The following is a 20518-nucleotide window of genomic DNA, read 5'->3' on the forward strand; positions in this document are numbered from 1 at the left end:
AATAAGAACAAAGGTCTGGTTAACGTTCCGCTGGAGCACAAATCGAGAACAAATGTTCTTAAATAGAACCTAACGCTAACAGTGAGAGGCTCGCCTGCGTATTGGGATGAAAAATGGTTTCGTGAAAACCACGATTGTTAATTTTAAGCCAGAGAAAAGTTGGATAATTTCAACTTTCAGATCGTTCATCATTAAGTTGAACTGTCAATTTATGGAAAATTCTTCTATTTCATTTTCAAGAAAAGTTCGTGTTTTAAGTCTGTGCATAATTATCTTTCAGTTATTTTTCGATTAATGTTAATATTCAAAAATTTCAAACTAATGCAACGCTATGAGAAAAATTTTGTTCTCGCTTCTATTCTTCGCGAAAAGTTTAGGGAAGATTTGTTGCCGGTTCGTTCTCTGTCAGAAAATTTCCTAAGACTTTAGCTCCCAAATTGTTCTTCGAGGGAATGTTCCTCGGATTTTTTTTTCTGTATCGTTTTTTGCCAGAACTTTCTGGAGACTTTTGTTCCGATTTTGATTTCTTAGAAATGTTGGCGAAAGTATTGTTCGCATTTTGTTCTCTTTGGCAACGTTCCACAGGGTTTCCTTCTTATATAGTTATCTTTTTGTTCTCATTTCGATTTGAATTTTTAAGCGTTCTTGGGAACAAAACTACGAGAATGACGCACAGTGCGCCCACAATTTTGGTCTAGAAATATTTTTTTTTTATTATGTACTTCTATGTAATATACTGTATAATTACAGTTCCAAAGGATGTACGTGATTCCATAAGTACAACATTTTATATGGGCTTTTCCAGGAGACGGTCTCTATAGTCAAAAACTAAAAGTTATTTATATATCTATGTTAGTTATGGTCGAATCTGATTGATTGCATATGTCGGAATATTTTTGCAGAAAATTTACTCATATATCTGTTAAAATTTTGCATTTTTTCGTCATTCTGACTAATCATGTACTCCTTCAAATCGCTAAAATATCTCGGGTTCTGCGCATCGTATAGACTTCATCTTAACGTCGTTTTAAAGCTAAAGAAACGGACTTAACATTTCTTCATATAAGATGGTCAAGATTGTCCTAAAGGTAATTTAGCTATTAACAGTTGAACTTTTTGAAGTTGATTTGCATAGTGAAGGCCAGTAAGTTAGGGATTTAAAATTATACCATCGTAATCCTTGTTTAGTTCTCCATAAAAAGCGCGGTTCAAAAAAATTGGCATTTTTCAAGAACTATTTTTAAAATACTTTTCTTTATGGTGAGATGGTTTATTTTGTGAGAAACAAAAATTGTTTGTAATTTGTTTTCGAAAACTTATGTTGAGATATATTTAGTAAGGTGTTAAACATCGGGCTTTGGCAAGAATTTAACTTTTATTGCAGATTCCGATAGAATACCTATCCAGGTAAAATATTTGTGCGGCAAGATTTTTCTTTATGGCGACAAACCCTTAGAAATGGGCGTGGCAATTGCAGGACTAAAGTTAGCAAAACGCGGACTTTATTGCGGATTTCGGCAGAATATCGCTTCGTTAACAACATTTATTTCACTAATTTTTCAATCAAGGAATATTCTAGAAATAGGCGTTATTATATGAAAACCAAAGTTAAAAAATTTAGACTTTAAGTTAATAAAAATAGTGTATTTTCCACGCCAAATTAAACGGGAGAAAGAGTATAGCCTTATTGTTCCTGGTAAAAAATAACTTTCAGATTTACTATATATGTGAGGCCATGTTAGCAGAAGTGGCCCAACCCAAAAAATTTTTGTGTGTTTTCCTACTTTCGTTTTCTCGACTACCGCCAAAGATAAAACTGTACATCGATAATAGAAATTTCACAGGTCCTTCGGGGGTCCTTCTTCCGTCGAGAGCCGACTGGGACAGAGATTTTAATACCTCCGCCTGATAGCTCCGACCTGGGACCCCTAGTTTTACCAAAATGTTTCTCTGAATCGCTGTGTTTAAAAGTAGCGGTGATTCATCGTTCTGACCCTGCAATAGCTAAATGCTGTTTGGTAGTTTACGCCATTGCCAAGGCGAACGGTTCGCCATTTGCCCGGACAGCCGGCCGCTCACTTATGGCTCTGAATAAGGAGGCAGACATTAGTACCATATGAATACTCGGAAATATACTTTCATCGCTCCTATTTCTAACATATTCGAGGATTGATATACATATGCACTTTGAATAAAAGCCTTCAAGTGTAGACTGAAAGTTGCTTTACCTTTGAACCTTACTCATAAAGCCAGACAATTCTGATTTAATTCCTTAAATGCACAAACAGACTTTATTTGGAGAAGTAGGGTCTCAGATAAATATCTTATCATGAACGAAAAATTGCTTAATTATGGAGGACATGCTCAAATGTTGTAAATGTAATTTTTAGAGCTTCACGAAAACGCTTATTGCACGAGAACTAATGAAGCGATATCAAAGAAAAGTGTGGCGTTCCAAAGATAAAATTCCAAACCTATCGATTTTCCATACAAAATCACTTCTTCATCATTTTGCAAACACGTGCTTGCGCTGGAAGTGAGAGAAGGAGACAAAGAGTATGTGCGTGTAGGTATATCAGCTTTTGAGTAACAGATGGCGCAGTACTTATAACCTAATCGCAGTGTATGTATGTAAGTACATACATACCCTGCAGTGAAAAATTATCAATTGTTAAAACTAACCAACTTATAGTTAGCTTTTCGGCGAGATTTCGATTAAGACCTCTCTTTTAATTAGCTATGACAAAACCAACTTAAAGTGAATTGTAAAGTCGTGCAGGAGTCATGCAGACGCAATCGGGNCATATGTTGGTTGCGGTTATTGTGGATCGGTTTTTTTTAGTAATTTATGTATGTACATATGAATTCATAACGCGAAAATTTCTTCGTCATATCAGATCTGTACCGTTCGTTCGATTTTACAAAATAAGGTATCATAAAGGGCTCGGCCTGTGGATGTGCAATAACTTCTTTTTTTTTCAAAAAGAGTTGCTCCTTGATTAAAAAATTAAATTCAAATTAATTTTAAGTTGAGGAAATTACTACACTATAAGTATCGATCGAAATGGTTTTGAAAAAACTTTATTTCTTAATTATATGTAGAAAAATGTAAATGTATATCCTGATATGGATATCCGACGAAAGAGATTGTGGTTTGAAAATATTTTGCAGAGGGTTGCCACCATGTTAAAAAGTTAGATTCAATATAAGCAATAGGTTAAATAAATTACTTCAATATGAATATAAATCAAAATTGCTTTGAAGAGACTTATTTCTCAACTGCATGTAGGAGGGTTGCCACCTGATTTTATAATTACATTCAATTTGAATTAAGAGTATTAGATAGTTTAAATATGTATCACAATACAAGTGTCAGACAAAAACGGTTTAACAAGGTTTTGGTTTAAAAATAATTTGAACAGGATTGCCATCTGTTTGAAAATTCGAATTAAGTTATATGAAATATTGAATATGGGGTGAAACAAAGGAGTAAAGGAATATATTTAGTTTGAACGTTTTTACATTAAAGAGGGTTCCCACCTGTGTAAAAGTTAAACTCAAATTGTTTAAATAAGTCAAATGAATTATTAAAGCATGTGTATTCATTAACATGGGCTAAAAATATTTTCTTCTGAACTTTATTTAAGAGGGTTGCCATGTGTTTTAGAAATTAATTTCAACTTGAATTAAGGGAGTTATATACAAAATTTCAATTTGTATCGCAATATGTAAGTCGATAAAGGTTTAAAAAGAATTTAGTTTTAAAATATTTTGAATAGGGTTGCCATATTTTTTAAAATTGGAATTTAATATAAAGTAAGCATAAGCTAATTAAAATATTAAAATATGACGTGAAATGAACATTTTGAGTAGAATTGCCACCTGTTTAAAAAGGTAAACTCAAATTATTTAATAAGTTGAAGCAATTATTAAAAATATGGGTGTCAATTAACAGTATTTGGGAGCATTGTCACGTACTTAAAAACGCAAATTTAACTTAATTCATTAGGCACATGAAGTTTGTAGGTATCACAATATCAGACGCACAAGATTTTTTTATTTCTTAACTATATTTAGGAGGGTTGCCAGCTATTTCAGAAGTCTTACGAACACGAAGAAGAATACTAATACGGGGACCTAGGCTAATATAAAAAGTAATACAAATTTCTGCAGTATGAAAGGAGATAAAAATGAATCCAAGTAGTTATACACGTCATGTCAAATGTATGTGGCTGATGGTACAAATGATTGAAGTTAATGTGAATCCGCTAATTATTATTATTTTGCAATTCATATTGATTTATTAAAGTCAATTCAATACAATCAAAACGAATATTTCATATACCGTTTTTAGCTTGAATGTTAACGTTTAAGTTTAGTGGCTGTGGCTCCGACACAGCCTCCAGGTGAAGACAAAGGCACTGCACTGATCCTTTTTTCAGATCCTATTCTCTATTTTGTATTTTGCGGAGTAGCATTTTAAGTAAGCATCTAGTAGAGAATAAATGTAAATTAATTTCATTTGCTATATCGTAGAAACACAACAAAAATGCTTTCAATAATACTTAGACAGCCACAGCTACACTCTAATGTGGCTACCACTGTTAGCGCCTGTGGTATATACCTAAACAATAAAACTCTTCCCTATCGGCCAATATCACATCATCTGGGTACATTCGAAGCTAACAATTATAATATTGGGGATTTGATTACGAGTACTCGGACAGAACGTCAAACTCAACTGGGCATATCAAAACGGTAAGTAAATATTAATTTTAATATTTTTTTTACTATTTCTGAAAACCCTTGCCAGTCATATATTTAATCCTTCTATATCATGACCATCGTATAGTTCCATAAGTAATGTCCCTGCAAAAAATTGTGCGACTAATCTCTAAAGAGAGTATTCCGATATTACTCTCAATCGGGTACAATTGGGCATTAACTAGTCGCAACTAGTCTCATACGGGTACTAATGGAGATCAATTGGTCTCGGCTCATCCCTTATGGGTATAATTGGAGATCAATTAGTCCCCAACTCATCTCCAACGGGTACTATTAACGATTTAATGATATGTACGCACTTAGTCAATGAAATTTTATGTGCGTCGTTGGCTCGCAGCCCGGTAGTGCAGAGAGAGCCGATGGTGACTACCGCCTAGGACATTGCCTTATAAAAGTAATCGATGAAATACACTGCAAGTAGTCGGTCGGTAATTGACGGAGTTTAACAGGTAGCTACCGATTCATCAGTCCTGTAGTCGCTCCCCGTACTGCAGGGTAGTAATAGAAATGAATGAAATTGTAAATGATTAAGAACGAATGCCAAAAACAGGTGATCTCAGCTGTAGGCATTTTTTGGCAACCAGCTCATAGTGTTTTTACTTATACGGTGTTCGCATGAGGCGATTTTCCAGGAAATTTTAAAGGCGATTAGTTGAATCAAAAGTTGGCTGCACCCCAACTTCATTGGAACCGATTAGTTGAAAGGCCGTTCACATCAGGCGATTTTTGCTTTCAACTAAAAGTTGCCTGTAAAATCGCCTCATGCGAACATCGTATAAGGTAACTGTACGTTGTCATGATTCAATAATTAAAGGTTTACTCACTAGTGACACTAGGGAGTTTTGACACTCCCTTAACTCCCTTTCAAGAGCTTTGCACACAAACATGAACTCACATACAGTGCCTTGCTAAGGGAGCCGATTTTGTCAAGAGGGAGCCAGAAAACTGTTTTCTGAGCAAACCTTTTATTATTGAACCATGTAAGTACATATCGACTGCTGAGTGGAAGATCGACCTATCTCGGCAGCCAGTTCGAAAACGCCCTATCTCAAAAAACTTTTCAAGAACGCCCTATTTCAGAATTTGTTTCAAAAACGCCCTATCTCTGCTGCCGATTCAAAAACGCCCTATATCAGCACATTTTCAATACATTTTGAAGTAGGATAGGGCGTTTTTGAACCGAATTCCGAGATATGGTGTTTTTCAATAAAAATCTGAAATAGGGCGTTCTTGAAAATTTTTTTGAGATAGAGCGTTTTCGAACTGGCTGCCGAGATAGGTCGATTTTCCACTCAGCAGTCGATATGTAGTTATACGATTTTTGTTTTCTTGGGAGCTGCATACTGATTTAAGTAATTTAGATAGACACAAATTTCTTTTCCGATTCTTATGCGCAATTTTATACGAATTTTATGTTTTTCTTGAGAGATGTATACAATACTTAAAGTTAGATTTTGTTTTGGGATACAAATTTAAATATCTTTGGACAATGACCAGATCTAGAAAAACAGAATACAGATTCGTAAACAACGAGTCAAAATTAAGTTTACGTGTTTCAATGTTTTTTCACTTTGTCATTTCGAAACTTGAGATTCTCCCTACGGTGTTATTGCTATTTTTATAAGTCAGGCTGTCAGGTCTTAGTCATGTATTATCTATGTATAAACTTGTCACTGGTTTATGTATAAGTAAAAAATAAAATAAAAATAAAAAATTAATATGTGAAATTTACTGTATGCAAATATGATATTTTAAATATTCTTTTTAGTACTTTATCAACGTTGAAAAATAAGTATACGCCGGTAAAGGTGTCAAAAGATGAAAGGAGTAAATTTATGGCCATTTACCCAGGTATATACATACTCTTAATTAATACATTTAATTTAGTCTTTAAATAATTTAGTGCCAAATTTTCTCTAGGCATTAAAATGGAAAAAATGTCTGCCATTTAGAAATGAAAGAACCCTCATTATTATGTATACTTTAAACTAGAGATGAGTGTCAATCTTTGAGCAATATTTAAAAAATTAATAAACTTTCGTAAAAATTTCAATCTTTTTAATTCGGTATTTGAGAAATATTTTGAGTATGCAGGTTTGTAGCCCATTCAATTTAATTATAATGAAGTGCAAGTTGAAAGTAGCTCCGACTTATCGTTGATTTTTGGAAATTTTTTTGTTTTCTCCATATAAAAAAGAATCGTCGAGCATACATAAGTACTTTTAACGGAAGAAAATAAATGACAGCGTAAAAAAAATTGCCCAAAACCAACGATAAGTCGGAGCTACTTGCACTTTATTCCAATAAAATTTTATGAGCTGCATACACAACGTGTCACGTAGAAAATCCCGAGTTTTGCCCATCTCTACTTTTAACGCAAGTACATGGATATTTTTAATTTCCAACATTGCCGATAAAATTTGGCATATAATTATGTATGTAAATGGAAGGTTCTTTTTTAAAACGAAAGACAGCTTTTGAACATAACCATCAAACTGAAATTGCCCTAAAGAAGGATCTTCTCTGTATACGCTAAATATTTGTAAGAACATTTTTATTTTAAGTACTCGTACTATCTAAATATTTTGATGATTCAACTTCTCAGTAAAAAATTTCTGAATGCATAATAAAGTTAAAAAAAAAATTTTCTTCAAGGAACTTATTTGAATAAGAAAACATTCAATAACACAAGGCAACAGTGAGTTTGTTGCGGCAAATGTTAGAGCTGTTTTTGATCGAATTTTTTGTGCTGATTACGAATGCGTAAGTATAAAGTTTCCATCAGCTCCAGATTTTGCGAAAAGCTAGGTCAAAGTGTCAAGAAATCGCGTTTTTTTTAATATTTTAGGTCTAGCAAAAAAGCAAAAGGTAATAAATAGAACCTTCCACTTAGGGCCAATTTCAGATGGCCTATTTAAATACCGATTGATAGTTTTTCGTTTTCAGATCAAATATTTAAAATTTAAATTGTATTTAAATGCCCAATCGTCGCCTGGGTAAAAGATTGTCGTATGTTGATTTCGGCAGGTTGTGGGAAGTCGCGATTGAAGTTTTGAATGCAATTTCTCAAAAATGCGAAGATATATATTCTCCAAAGTCTCTGAAAATGTTACTAGTTCACAAAATTCTTAAATTATTTAGTTTTTAATGTTAAACCTTAATTAGATATTGATTAGTTTAATATGGCTGCATCACTAACTAAATTTTTACTAAATTATCGAAAAAATTGTAGTCAATATCTCGAAAACTTAAGGAGATATCTGAAAACTGATAACACCAATCGAAAGCCCTTATTTCAAAATATATAACTGCATCTAGAACTAAAAATCGTCAAAATGGCGCTTACGACAATCTTTTACCCAGGTTATTTAAATATGGAAAATGCAACCCTGATTCTCGACTAAACAGCAGCTGATTACTCAAAATAAAATATAAATAAGTAAATAAAAAGCAAAAGTGGTTCCATTTAAATATTATTAAAATGAGATCGAGTGACGAAAGTTACATGGAATGCAAGGTTCTAGATCGCATCATTAAAATGCGACGTCCACGGTCTATAAGGGATGCGCCAACCTGTTTTTCAACCAACCCATATTTCAAACCGAACTTATTAAAAAATGTGTGCACAGATATAGTGATTTTTTTTTTTTTTTTAAACTGCAGACTTTTGTCTAGAAGCGTGTGTAAAAGTATTTTGATTTGGGTAACGCGTTTTGGTACAGAAACCCGAAATCGTTGTGAAAATAGGAGTTATACCGAAAACAGAAAAGTGTTATTTTCGTACAACGTACAGACTTTATGCGACAGCGACTTAAATATATTGGATGTAGTAGCTAGATGGCCTGGTTCCACACACGATGCCACAATACTTCGAAACTCGCGCGTTTATAGTCGCTTCGAAGGGGGCGCATTCGGAAATTCATTGGCTGTTGCAGACAGCGGTTATCCCTGTAATCAGTGGGTAATGACACCAATATCCAATGTTCGTAATCCGGCAGAGGCGCTATATAACGAATCTGAGATTCGAACGAGAAACTGCGCCGAACGATCCGGTTCTTTCGGTGGGTATAAGGCTGAATACCCAGAGTGTAGAAAGCATTATTGTGGCAACAGTGGTTCTCCACAATATTTGTAATCTACATAACGAAATTGATGCGCCAGCTATTTCAGAAGAAATTCGCGCTCACATAAATAAAGTGTTAAATATGCCATCTATTTCAATTAACCAAAATAGTACGAGTAATATTAGAAAACAATTAATTAGTAATCACTTTAAAAATTTGTAGGAGAAATATTGTAGTGCCCCAATGGGAAAATAGCTAAGCACCTTACGAGGTAAGCCTTGCTTTATTTCAGTTTTAAGTATCAAAATTGTCATCATGACCAATGACATTTACTAGTAAAGCACAAAATGAACACCTCCGACGACGCATTACGTTGTCAGGTGCAAAATAACGTGAGCCGAAGTTATTTCCAAGCACGGAACTTTGTAAAGCGGCTCAGAAGTATGCGATACCAAATGTATATACATTCTAAATTCCTACTTACATAAGGCGGCCACGTCTTTGTTAAAGCAAGGGAGATCCGTCAGTGAAGTGGTAAGGACAAAAGGTGATAGAACATTCCACTTAGGCTTGAATTAAAGCTATAACTCTCGGCTACCATCCCTGAAAATACTATGCCCCCTTGCACCTTGACCTGCTGGTCACTAATAGTCATTTATTGAACAATATAAAAATACTGGAATACTGTGCTATTGAAAATAAAAATAAAATTTTGGCAAAATCAGTTTTTGCTGTTAAATAAATAATTATAAGTGACCTGGGTTAAAGTTCAGGTATGGTATTTTACAAGATTGTAGTCGTAAGTTCAAGCCTTAATTTGAGCCTAAGTGGAAGGCACTATCAGGTCTTGCTTTTCAATAAATGACTATAAGTCATATATATAAGGGAGACTTCTAGCTTTAATTTAAGCCTAATATCGCCTTTTGTTTCTTTGCTAGAGCTTCTAAAATATTGCAAAAAAAACGCGATTTCTTTACATTTTGACCTCGTTTTTCTCAAAATCTGGAGCTGATGGAAACTTTATACTCATGGATTCGTAATAAGCACAGAAAAGTCAAACAAAAACCGCTCAAACATTTGCCGCAACAAGGTTTTTCACCCATTTTTGTTCCCTTGTGTAACCTGTTGCTTTTTTAGATGTTCTGCAAGACCTGGCCCAGATAGCTGAGAAATCCAAAACTAAAGAAACTGTAGATTGGTTAAGAAAGGTAATATAGATATTAAATTTCCAAACGAAAGAAATTAGACTAAAACATTTTATAGGCTGTAGATTATAATATGTCACCAACGAATGGGAAATGTGGGCTAATCTCTGTTTTGACACACAAAAGCTTAGTCAAAGACGATCAGCTGAGTGCAGAAAAACTAAGACTGTCGCACTTGCTTGGTTGGTGTGTTGAACTGGTAAGAATGGCATGTTTGATATCCAAAAAGAGTTTTATTTTTTATAAGTATATTTTCAATCGGTTCTCAGCTACATTGTGCTTTACTAATCGCTGATGATATGGTAGACAATGGCACCGCACGTCGTGGTCAGTTGTGTTGGCAAAAACTAGAAGAAGTTGGCGTAAATGCCATTAGCGACGCGCTAATGATCGAAAACTGCATCTACGAATTACTCAAAAAGCATTTCCGTCACTTGGATTGCTATGTAGATCTGATCGAATTGTTTCGTGAAAATACCTTTAAATGCATATCTGGACAATCATTGGATATGCTGCTTAGTAAAAGGAGCGTCGACACTTTCAATATGGACATTTACAACACACTTGTGATGAATAAAACTTCAAACCACTTCTTCTCCTTGCCCATAATGTTGGGTTTACATTTAGCGGGGGGAGCAGCAAAAGAGGAAGAGTAATCGAAATTTTGAAAATCTTAAAGTAATTTCTCTTATTATTCTATATATATATATCTATACATATCTACATAGCGTAAAAGATAGGAAAATCTTCGATGCATGCGAAGCTATCACAATTGAACTGGGCCAGTTCCTTCAAATACAAAATGATTTTCTCGATTGTTTTGGTAATCCTGATGTTACTGGCAAAATTGGCACAGATATACAAGCGAATAAGTGTTCCTGGTTGGCGGTGCAGTGTATGGAGCGAGCAAATCCTGAACAGAGAGCTATCATGGAAGAGTGCTACGGTCAATATGGCAAGTGTTTGAATTTAAGTACATGTATGCATTTTATATTCGGAATTGATTTTTAGAATACTATTCAATTAAACAAATTTGCTTTTCATACATATTGACTCACACATGCATAAGTTAACATACAATATGTAATCACATTTTGTCATTTTAGATCCCCAGAAAATTGCGAGAGTCAGGCAAGTCTATATGGAGTTAAACCTACCCAACACCTATGCCAAATACGAGGAAGAAACATATAATAGGATCAAAACACTTATTCACAAAGAATCGGATGGTTTACCGCGTGAAGCTTTATTAGAAATACTGAATACACTTTTTGAAAAAAATATCAAATAAAAATAAAATAATTTTAAGTGTCTTTGAGCTTTGTGTGAGAAGCGTTTGTGTAGTTAACGTTAACCAAACATTTAGTAACGGGCCCTTATTCCCGCTTTCGTATTAACTTTGTAAGCACAAATTCTTGGTACAGTATTTATATGTGCGTACATACATATACATTTGTGTATATTTAATGATTTGAAGTTTATCAGAACTAATAAAACTTTGCTCTAAAATTATCTAGGTTCACCTAAAATTTATTTCTAAATTAGGGCTGCCATAATTCTGAACCATCGACCAGGACACTTATTCCCTATAAATACAGTTTCGTTGGTACTGGCGTTATTTTGAAGTGTTTTCTGATATTATAAACAGTGTGGTTTAGTGGCACAATCCGTAGAGCCGAATGATTGATTATGATGAAACGCTCAAATTATGATTATGTTACTCATAAAAAAAAAACAAATTTCTATTTACGTAACGTATTGAATACTTGCTTACTACCATTAGAAAATTTCTACATGTCCCACAATGCGCTTCATGATCATTTTGTTTATATTGTTTAGTATTACAAATAGAATTCAATAAGCATTTTAACAGCCCGATTCTGTGCACTTGATAAATTGAAAATCTTTATAATTTGTCATTTTTTTATTATTTATCAAGAATTGGTATTCTAGCACAGAAACCAAAAGCTTTTTTCTTGATAAATTATCAAGATTGAAAATGCTATTGACAAATTGAAATTTCATGTGAAATGTATACATTTTGTATATTAATAAATTTGTTTCTAACAATTAAATACTCCATGTGCTGGCATTTGAACCTGCTACACACAGAATTATAGTCGACATCTCTAGCTACTCGGCTACGACAGTCAAAAGCTTTGTTGCTTTTAAATCCATATTTTTCATATGTGACAATGAAATCAGTTCCACACATGTGGAAATCAGTTCCACTTATGTGGAAATCGTAGAGCTTTTTGTTTTATAAATATTGACACAGAATACGAGGGAANGAATACGAAGGAAGCTTTTACTTGATAAAAATCTTGATAAAATTTCTTTACAAAAAATGTATCAAGAAAACACAGAATTGGGCCGTAAGTCTCAATAAAACAAATTTGATCCGAACCGTAAATATAGCTTTAAAAGAACTTCTTCAAAAGGCCTTCTGAAGTTTGTCCTATAAAAGTTTGTTTGAAAGCTCTTCTTTGAGTAGCGAAAGCAGAAGCCCTTCAATTTGTGCCACTCCGTACCAAAAGTAAAGGAAAAAGGAATGTATTTCAGAAAGTCCTTTTGGTAGAGATTTTAACCCCTGAAATTATCTACTGCGTAGTATGTGTGACCCCTCAGCCGTGTTTCTGTTCAGGAACTTGCACTTTTTTGGCATTTGCCAGATGATACAAAATTAGATTTTACCCAAAGAAACTAAACAGAAAGAAGATAAACTCACCAGATATGTACAACATGTTAGAAAAAATTTTTCATTATAGATTTTAGACTACTAATGCTTTTCTTTCAAAGAAAAAAAATTGATAGGTGTCTGCATTGACCATCATTAAAAAGCTATGACAATTTAGGTGTGAACCAGGGCACCAGTACAATTTGTTTAAATCAGGACAAGTACTGGAAAATCAGGACGTCTGGCAGCCCTATTCTAAATGGAAGGATAATGATTTAATATGATTATGAATCGTTCTATACTGAAGCGCAAGCTGGCATCGCTGCATTGCAATTCGGTTGTGCTCAGCGAGCAAGCTGGGGCATGGATTTTATATTAAAGCGGGCGGTGTTATAAATTCATACCGCAGTTATACTTTGTCTTTCGCGCATTTCGCATGCTACGTGATTCTAATTCCAATTAACAAAAAAATAAGCAATACTTAAAGCTAAAAAAAAATAATTGTAAGAAAAGGTGATTAAAGATGTTAATAACAGTGTTGAAATTTCCGTAAGATTTAAATTTTTATGTACTCTAGCAAACTATATTTATAAATAGAAAATTAAAAAAAAAATAATTGCGCTCACATTTTAGCTAAGTGTTTGAACGAACTTTTCTACAAATTTGTGCTGTGCGTCTATATGTTATAACAGCAATACACTATAGGTAAATTGATCAGTTTTTGTGGCAAAAACTCATTTTTCGTACTTACAAGAATAAACTATTTGTCCATGGTATTTGATCAAGAAAAATTCAAGTCAAATAACGGTGTCTTTTATTTTTGCAAAAAACCAACGACAACTGCTTTGCAGGTGGTCAAAGTCGTTGCCTGTGAGTGAAGTATTGAAATCGACTTTTTGTTGTTGGTATTTTTTAAACTATTTTCGAACAACCATATTTGTGTTATTAATTATCTTAGAAATTAACAAAAATATAGAATAAAGGAAAAGTAAGTCGTTACCTAAAGTTGTTACGTCCAGCTTTTGAAATTGTGCAGCAGAGATGAAAAATCGCCGTAGTTTCGCATTATCTGTCATTCTACATCAAAAACTAAATTTTGGAAAAAGGTAGACTTGGCACCTTTTCGCCTTTAGATATCGAAGTGCTTTTCGGATCTAGAATTGGTTTTTTTTTTACCTTTAAATTTTGTTCTTAAAAATTAAATTTAAAAAGGCCTTTAAATGTTGCCCTTTTTTAGACTATCAAAGGCGTGTAAAATAAAGTTTTTTTGAATTTAATTCGTCAATTTTTTGTACTATCGCTAGTAAGCTATTCGCCATGTGGACAGAACTCAATAAAGAGAGAAAACAAAAGGCTGTCTACAATTTTGATGCTCCAAAGGCTTATCCTCTTAGGGCCAGTTTCTCAATATCTGGTTTACGCTAACTGCAGGTTAAACATCTTTATCGACCTGATCAATTCTATAAGATATGTATAACAGGGAGTCGATACCGTCAATAACGATGTTTAACCTGTAGTTAGTGTTAACTATCTCCCAGTTAAACATCATTATCGACGTTTTCGTCATCATGCATATGCATAACATGTGATCGATAAAGCAGTCGTTTTATTATCTCCGGTTTGCGATAATCGGACATTAAGCAAAAGGCTCTTGACTTTATCCGCAGACCAATTAGGAAATTCAAACCTTTCAGGTTTTCAATTGAAAAAAATATAGTATGCTAATATTTTTCAAAAATAGCCACTATAAATTATTTTTGTAACTAAGTGGATTTTTTTCTTTAATACAAATATATACAAAAGACTTGAATTTTCAAAAGTGACCCCTTTAGACCCTTCGGTCGTCTCAACGGTTAAGATTTTTTTGTTCAAAATATGTATATGTAATTTCACATTAGTTTCACTTGTTATTTCGTAGAATCATACAACAAAAATGCTTTCAATAATACTTAGACAGCCACAGCTACACTCTAATGTGGCTACCACTGTTAACGCCTGTGGTATTAACCTAAACAATAAAACTCTTCCCCTTCGGCAAATATCACATCATCTGGGTATATTCGAATCTAATAATTATAATACTGGGGATTTGATTAAGAGTACTCGGAAAGAACATCAAACTCAACTGGGCATATCAAAACGGTAAGTAAATATTAATTAAAATTTTTTTTTACTATTTCTGGAAATTCTTATCAGTCATGCGGTGTTAGGCTTTTGTGATATATATATTTTTTTTCAAACATATAAGACCGAACATTTGCCGAACATTTTGTCACCGAAAAATTTAAAAAATCTATTAACAAAAACTGAAACAAGGAATCTACCCGTTACGAAAATTTTGCTACCAGCGCGGAATAGTTTAAACTGTTGAAATTTTTCAGGCTTTTTTCGGAACCGTTTTTGTGTTTTATTCGAAAATGATTACCACTAAGATTCGGTTCAAAATTGTTTAAAATTGTTCCGTCTTTTGCCTTAAAAATATACATAAGCACCACAGATTGTTTCTTGCAGGAAATATTGCCTTAAAATTATTTATACTAGATCATGTCCAATTGAGATATGTAGCCATGCAGTGTGTACTACACCCATCGCTATTGCTCACTGAGTTAGTATCTCCACAGATTCTTTTGCTGAATTCAATAGTCCTTACAGCTCACTATGATTGCAATATTTTCCAAATCGGGGTCTACTGGCATTTATCGGGCAGGCAGATTCAGTATCCTTTCCAAAATCAGCCGTTAGGGTTTTATTCAGCATTTTGACAGCCAGACGTTGTATCCTTTCCTAAGGCTGAAGGTAAGTAGATTTTCTGAATGCCGTTCACCACACCACAGCATCAGAGCAGGACGCAGACCTCAAATAAGGACTAGAATTTCTTTGCATACATACGTAAAGCGGGGTACTGGGCCCTTTCTTCAACCAACAGTTTGTTTGTCAACTCAAGGTAATTCGTGTAGCCTTTTCTGTATTTATCCCTAAACTTGCTTGAGTTATTTTTGGAGAGTGGCTTCAAAGTACTTCCCATATAACTTTTGTGTGGATCCCTGGTGTCTTTTGTCAATATTCAAATAAAGCTAGTCCTTTTTCATTATTACTATTTTTTAAGTCAGGCCTTAGTCATGAAACAAGAATTGTCTATAAACTTTTTAGCTTGACGCTGATTTATGTATAAGTAAAAAATAAAATAAAAAATTAATATGTGCAATTTACTGCATGCAAATATGATATCTTAAATATTATTTTTAGTACTTTATCAATATTGGAAAATCCTTCTACGCCTTTAAAGATGTCAAAAGATGAAAGAAGTGAATTTATGGCCATTTACCCAGGTATGTATGGCATACAATTAATTAATATGTTTAATTTAGTCTAAGGACCAATTTGATATCAAAAATCAAGGGGCATTTATGTTAATAAATTTAATGCCAAATTTCCACCAGACATTGAAAAAAAGGCTGTCATTTGAGAGAAACAAACTTAATTTCTATTTTCAAACCCGGCATAACTATAAATTGATATATATTTACATAGCTTTTGAACATAATCATCAATCTGAAATGGCTCCAAAGCAGGATCTTCTCCGTATATGCTAAATATTTGTAAGAACATTTTTTATTTTCAGTACCCCTACTAAAGATTTTGATGATTCTACTTCTCAGTAATCAATATTTCGAAAATAAATTTCTGATCGCATAATCAAGTTTAAAAAAATAAAGTTTTTTCCAAGACGAATTAATATAAGTTGATAGCATTTTTATTTATCATTTTTATTTTGTTAGTTATCAAACAAAATTTTACAATTTGAAATTAGCAGTCGTGAGGCGAAACACAAAATCAGCTGATCTAGTACCATCACCTTATATAAATTCGCCTTGGTTTTTTCTCTAACCCTAAAAGCCCAATCTACGTCAATCGGGATTTTTTTAATTTGTATACAAAAGTGCCTTTACACTTTTTTGTTTAACATAAATGTGATTGTCGTTTTTATTAATAAAACTATGTTTTGTTATTAGCTTATATCACAACTTCAATATTTCCTTAAATAAAATTGGGCAGAACAAAGTATATTTTAGCTGACAGGTTGTCTTTTAAGTCACCTACGCCTCTAAGACATACGTTTGGGCTTTACGTAACTTTCAAGTAGATTGGGCTTTTAAGGTTAAGGAACTTATTTGAATCAAAAAACATTCAATAACCTGTTGCATTTTTAGATGTTTTGCAAGACCTGACCCTGATAGCTGATAAATTCAAAAGTAGATACGCTGCAGATGGGCTAATAACGGTAATACAAATACTAAATTTCCAAATAGGGGAAGTTAGACTAAAACATTTTATAGGCTGTAGATTATAATATGTCGCCAACGAATGGGAAATGTGGCCTTATCTCTGTTTTAACATACAAAAGCTTAGTCAAAGGCCATAAACTGAACGCAGAAAAATTAAGACTGGCGAATTTGCTTGGCTGGTGTGTTGAACTGGTGAGAATGGCATGTTTGATATCTAAGAATTAGTTTTATTTTCTACATTTTCAATTGCCTCTCAGCAACATTGTGCTTTACTAATCGCTGATGATATGGTAGACAATGGCATTGCACGTCGTGGCAAGTTGTGTTGGCATAAATTAGAAGAAGTTGGCCTAAATGCCATTAATGACGCGCTAATGATCGAAAACTGCATATTCGTATTACTCAAAAAGCATTTCCGTTACTTGGATTGTTATGTCGATTTGATTGAATTATTTCATGAAAATACATTTAAATGCATATCTGGACAATCATTGGATATGCTGCTTAGTAAAAAGAGTGTCGACACTTTCAATATGGACATTTACAACACGGTTGTGATGAATAAAACTTCAAACCACTTCTTCTACTTGCCCATAATGTTGGGTTTACATTTAGCGGGGTGAGCAGCAAAAGAGGAAGAGTAATCGAAATTTTGAAAATCTTAAAGTAATTTCTTTTATTATTCTATATATATACATACATATGTACACAGCGTAAAAGATAAGAAAATCTTCGATGCATGCGAAGCTATCACAATTGAACTGGGCCAGTTCTTTCAAATACAAAATGATTTTCTCGATTGTTTTGGTAATCCTGATGTTACTGGCAAAATTGGCACAGATATACAAGCGAATAAGTGTTCCTGGTTGGCGGTACGGTGTATGGAGCGAGCAAGTCCTGAACAGAGAGCTATCATGGAACAGTGCTACGGTCAATATGGTAAGCATATTTAAGTACAGACGTTTAATAAGTGTTTTGGAAAACTATTTAATTGATTTTTTTGCTTTTCATATCTGCGGACTTTAGACAAAACAACCTCTGTGCTTTCTACAGGTTGGAATTTAGAGTAAATTGTAGGGAACTTCCATTTAAAAATTTTACATTTTTATTTTACTTTCATTAAATTAGGATCTTGAGCTACTCCTATTAATGGCTAAACATAAAAATATCATTCGAGAACTCAATGAACTACTGATTTGAAGAGAAAATGATGTCACTCGAGAGAAGTTGCTTTGTCAAACGTCCGCAGTTACCTATGTACCGTACCATCTTCCAAGCAAACGAAAAAATTGGCCCATACACTCCTCTGTCTAATGTATGCTAATATATTGTATAAGCGCCAACTATTCTTAATATTAGATGTCGCCGGTTTTTTGTTTTTCGCTGACATCTATAACAGAGTGTCCAGATTTGGCGATTTAGCGTCAATTTGGCGATTTTTTTTTTATATTTACGCGTAAAAATTTAGCAAATCGCCATTGGCGACTTTTCCCTTCAAATAAATTTTTTTCCAATTATAAAAATATACAAAATATTAGTAAAGTAGCTTTCCTATTATTATACTTGCCGAACATGCTTTTGTTGCGCTTGAAAGCGGATTGTGCGATTAATCAATTAATATGAGTTATAATAAATTTAAGAATTGCACAGTCCTATTGCAAAATGTGTTGATACAAATATTTTTAAAAAGTATGCGTATTTTTTAAGAAAATTGTTTGTACATCACTATTATACATATAAGTGATGTGTGCTATTTATTATATTCGTTTTTGATTTTAAAAACAAAATTATAACAAGTTCTCATTTTTAAAACAAAAGATTTGTTAAGTCGATTTCATGAAATTGCGCTTTATTTTTAGACAATCTGTACATCCTGATCTATGTATCTACATTCGGCAATTTGCTTTTGCTGCAAGTATATTCAAAATACTTTCTTAGCAAAGGTTTAATAATTTTTTGACGAGCTTTAATTTACTGATATTAGGGTAACACTTTAGGGTAGGAGGAACTAAGATCTAGTGAGTTAATACTAGAACGTGGTATTTGACGTCAATAAACTTTAAAATAAAAACAAATGCGTCTTGAGACAAGAACATTAATATATCGTACTTAAAAATCCGACTGCAATGCCGAAGATTTGAGGAAAAATTTTTTAAGGCGACCCCTGCATTCGGCAAAAAATCCAAAAAATTTGTTTTCGAAATTGTGTCCAAAAAATACTTTATGCTCGGGGGTAACGGCGAATTTTTTTTTGAGTACAGTCCAATATTCGTACAAAAATTTGCTCCGGCTTTTGCTCAAAGGTTAATAAAAGCTCGGTGTACATTTGTAGCGCATAATCTCAAAAACTCTTTTGAATACCGTGTGCGATATGTACATAATAAAGTTTTTCTAATTTCAGATCCCCAGAAAATTGCGAGTGTTAAGGAAGTCTATGCAGAGTTAAACCTACCAAAAATCTATGCCAAATACGAGGAAGAAACATATAATAGGATTAATACACTTATTCGCCAAGAATCGGACGCTTTACCGCGTGAAGCTTTATTAGAAATACTGAATACTATTTCTGAAAGAAATATCAAATAAAAAGGAAATAACCCTTTAAAACTTTAATATTATTTCACTTGCGTGCTTATTGAGCTTTGTGTGGGGCCGGATTCTAGTGCGGTCAACTTCGAAAATTATTACCCGCTATTAAGAAAATAGCTTCCCATAGTTGAATTTTTCTGTAGTTCGATAAGAAGGCTCTCACGTAGATCTAGGTCCTCTTTCTTTTTTGTTAATGCGGTATTTTAGTTTTCTAAAAGTGTAGTCATCGTCATATTAACATTTGTTTTATATAATCGAACCATAAACCTAAGTTCGGGCCGAACCGAAAATTTTATACCCGACACATAAATTCATAAAAGGTAAAAAGTATTCTAAACGTGGCAGCGATTTCCGTGAACTTCTTACTGTTATCTGGCTACTATATAAAGAGTGTTATAACAATATTGTACGGAATGAAGTATCCTAAGGCCAAACAGTGCTTATAAATGAAAACCTCTATAGAGTAACCAATTTTTATATCTATAGAAGATAATGTGCCAATATAAACTTAGCCTATAACAAATGATACATAGCCATTTAAATTTGTGTTCCTAAGATTTTTACAGTCCAGTTTTAATAGAAAGAAAGAACACCTTCCCCTCTACGGAAATTGTCGGAATGAGAAGAAGAAAACTCAATTAATTATTTTCTATGTCAATGTCTGGGTCTCCGCTCAAAGTGAATAAAGCTTTGGCATCTCGTTTTGTTTTTGCTATTTTCCGCAGTCACCAATAACACCGCTTATATAAAGTTCTTTTAATAACTGAAAAGGTTTCAACATCAATCATTAAAATTGACAACTGATTGATGCGTAGCAAATGTGGCATTAGCCTTCGCATTTTTATTAAATATGGGCCATGAAATTATCTGGGATCATCTAATTGCAAGGAAAGTGTGGCAAAAATGTTATTG

The 20518-nt window shown here is 33.4% G+C and overlaps 2 protein-coding genes across 3 annotated transcripts; both read left to right on the forward strand.

The window, feature by feature from the left end:
• Positions 1 to 4542: 4542 nt before the first annotated feature.
• LOC108362543 (farnesyl pyrophosphate synthase-like) lies at positions 4543 to 11747 on the forward strand. Its single transcript, XM_017615579.1, has 7 exons — positions 4543 to 4758; positions 6554 to 6636; positions 9987 to 10057; positions 10113 to 10253; positions 10324 to 10706; positions 10783 to 11009; positions 11161 to 11747. The coding sequence occupies exons 1-7, from the start codon at positions 4550 to 4552 to the stop codon at positions 11343 to 11345; spliced, it is 1299 nt and encodes a 432-aa protein (XP_017471068.1). The 5' UTR covers positions 4543 to 4549; the 3' UTR covers positions 11346 to 11747.
• Positions 11748 to 13133: 1386 nt separating this feature from the next.
• LOC108362529 (farnesyl pyrophosphate synthase-like) lies at positions 13134 to 19614 on the forward strand. 2 transcript variants are annotated; one of them, XM_017615558.1, is made up of 9 exons: positions 13153 to 13244; positions 13365 to 13436; positions 14650 to 14873; positions 15978 to 16060; positions 16943 to 17013; positions 17069 to 17209; positions 17275 to 17636; positions 17730 to 17956; positions 19419 to 19614. In XM_017615558.1, the coding sequence occupies exons 3-9, from the start codon at positions 14665 to 14667 to the stop codon at positions 19601 to 19603; spliced, it is 1278 nt and encodes a 425-aa protein (XP_017471047.1). In that variant the 5' UTR covers positions 13153 to 13244; positions 13365 to 13436; positions 14650 to 14664; the 3' UTR covers positions 19604 to 19614. The 2 variants fall into 2 exon arrangements, with proteins under 2 accessions (XP_017471055.1, XP_017471047.1); XM_017615566.1 differs by lacking the exon at positions 13365 to 13436 and having other exon boundaries at positions 13134 to 13244.
• Positions 19615 to 20518: the final 904 nt, after the last annotated feature.

This window comes from Rhagoletis zephyria, unplaced genomic scaffold (assembly GCF_001687245.7).
Source record: "Rhagoletis zephyria isolate East Lansing unplaced genomic scaffold, Rhagoletis_zephyria_1.1 Rzeph_scaffold_00022, whole genome shotgun sequence".
NCBI lineage: Eukaryota > Metazoa > Arthropoda > Insecta > Diptera > Tephritidae > Rhagoletis > Rhagoletis zephyria.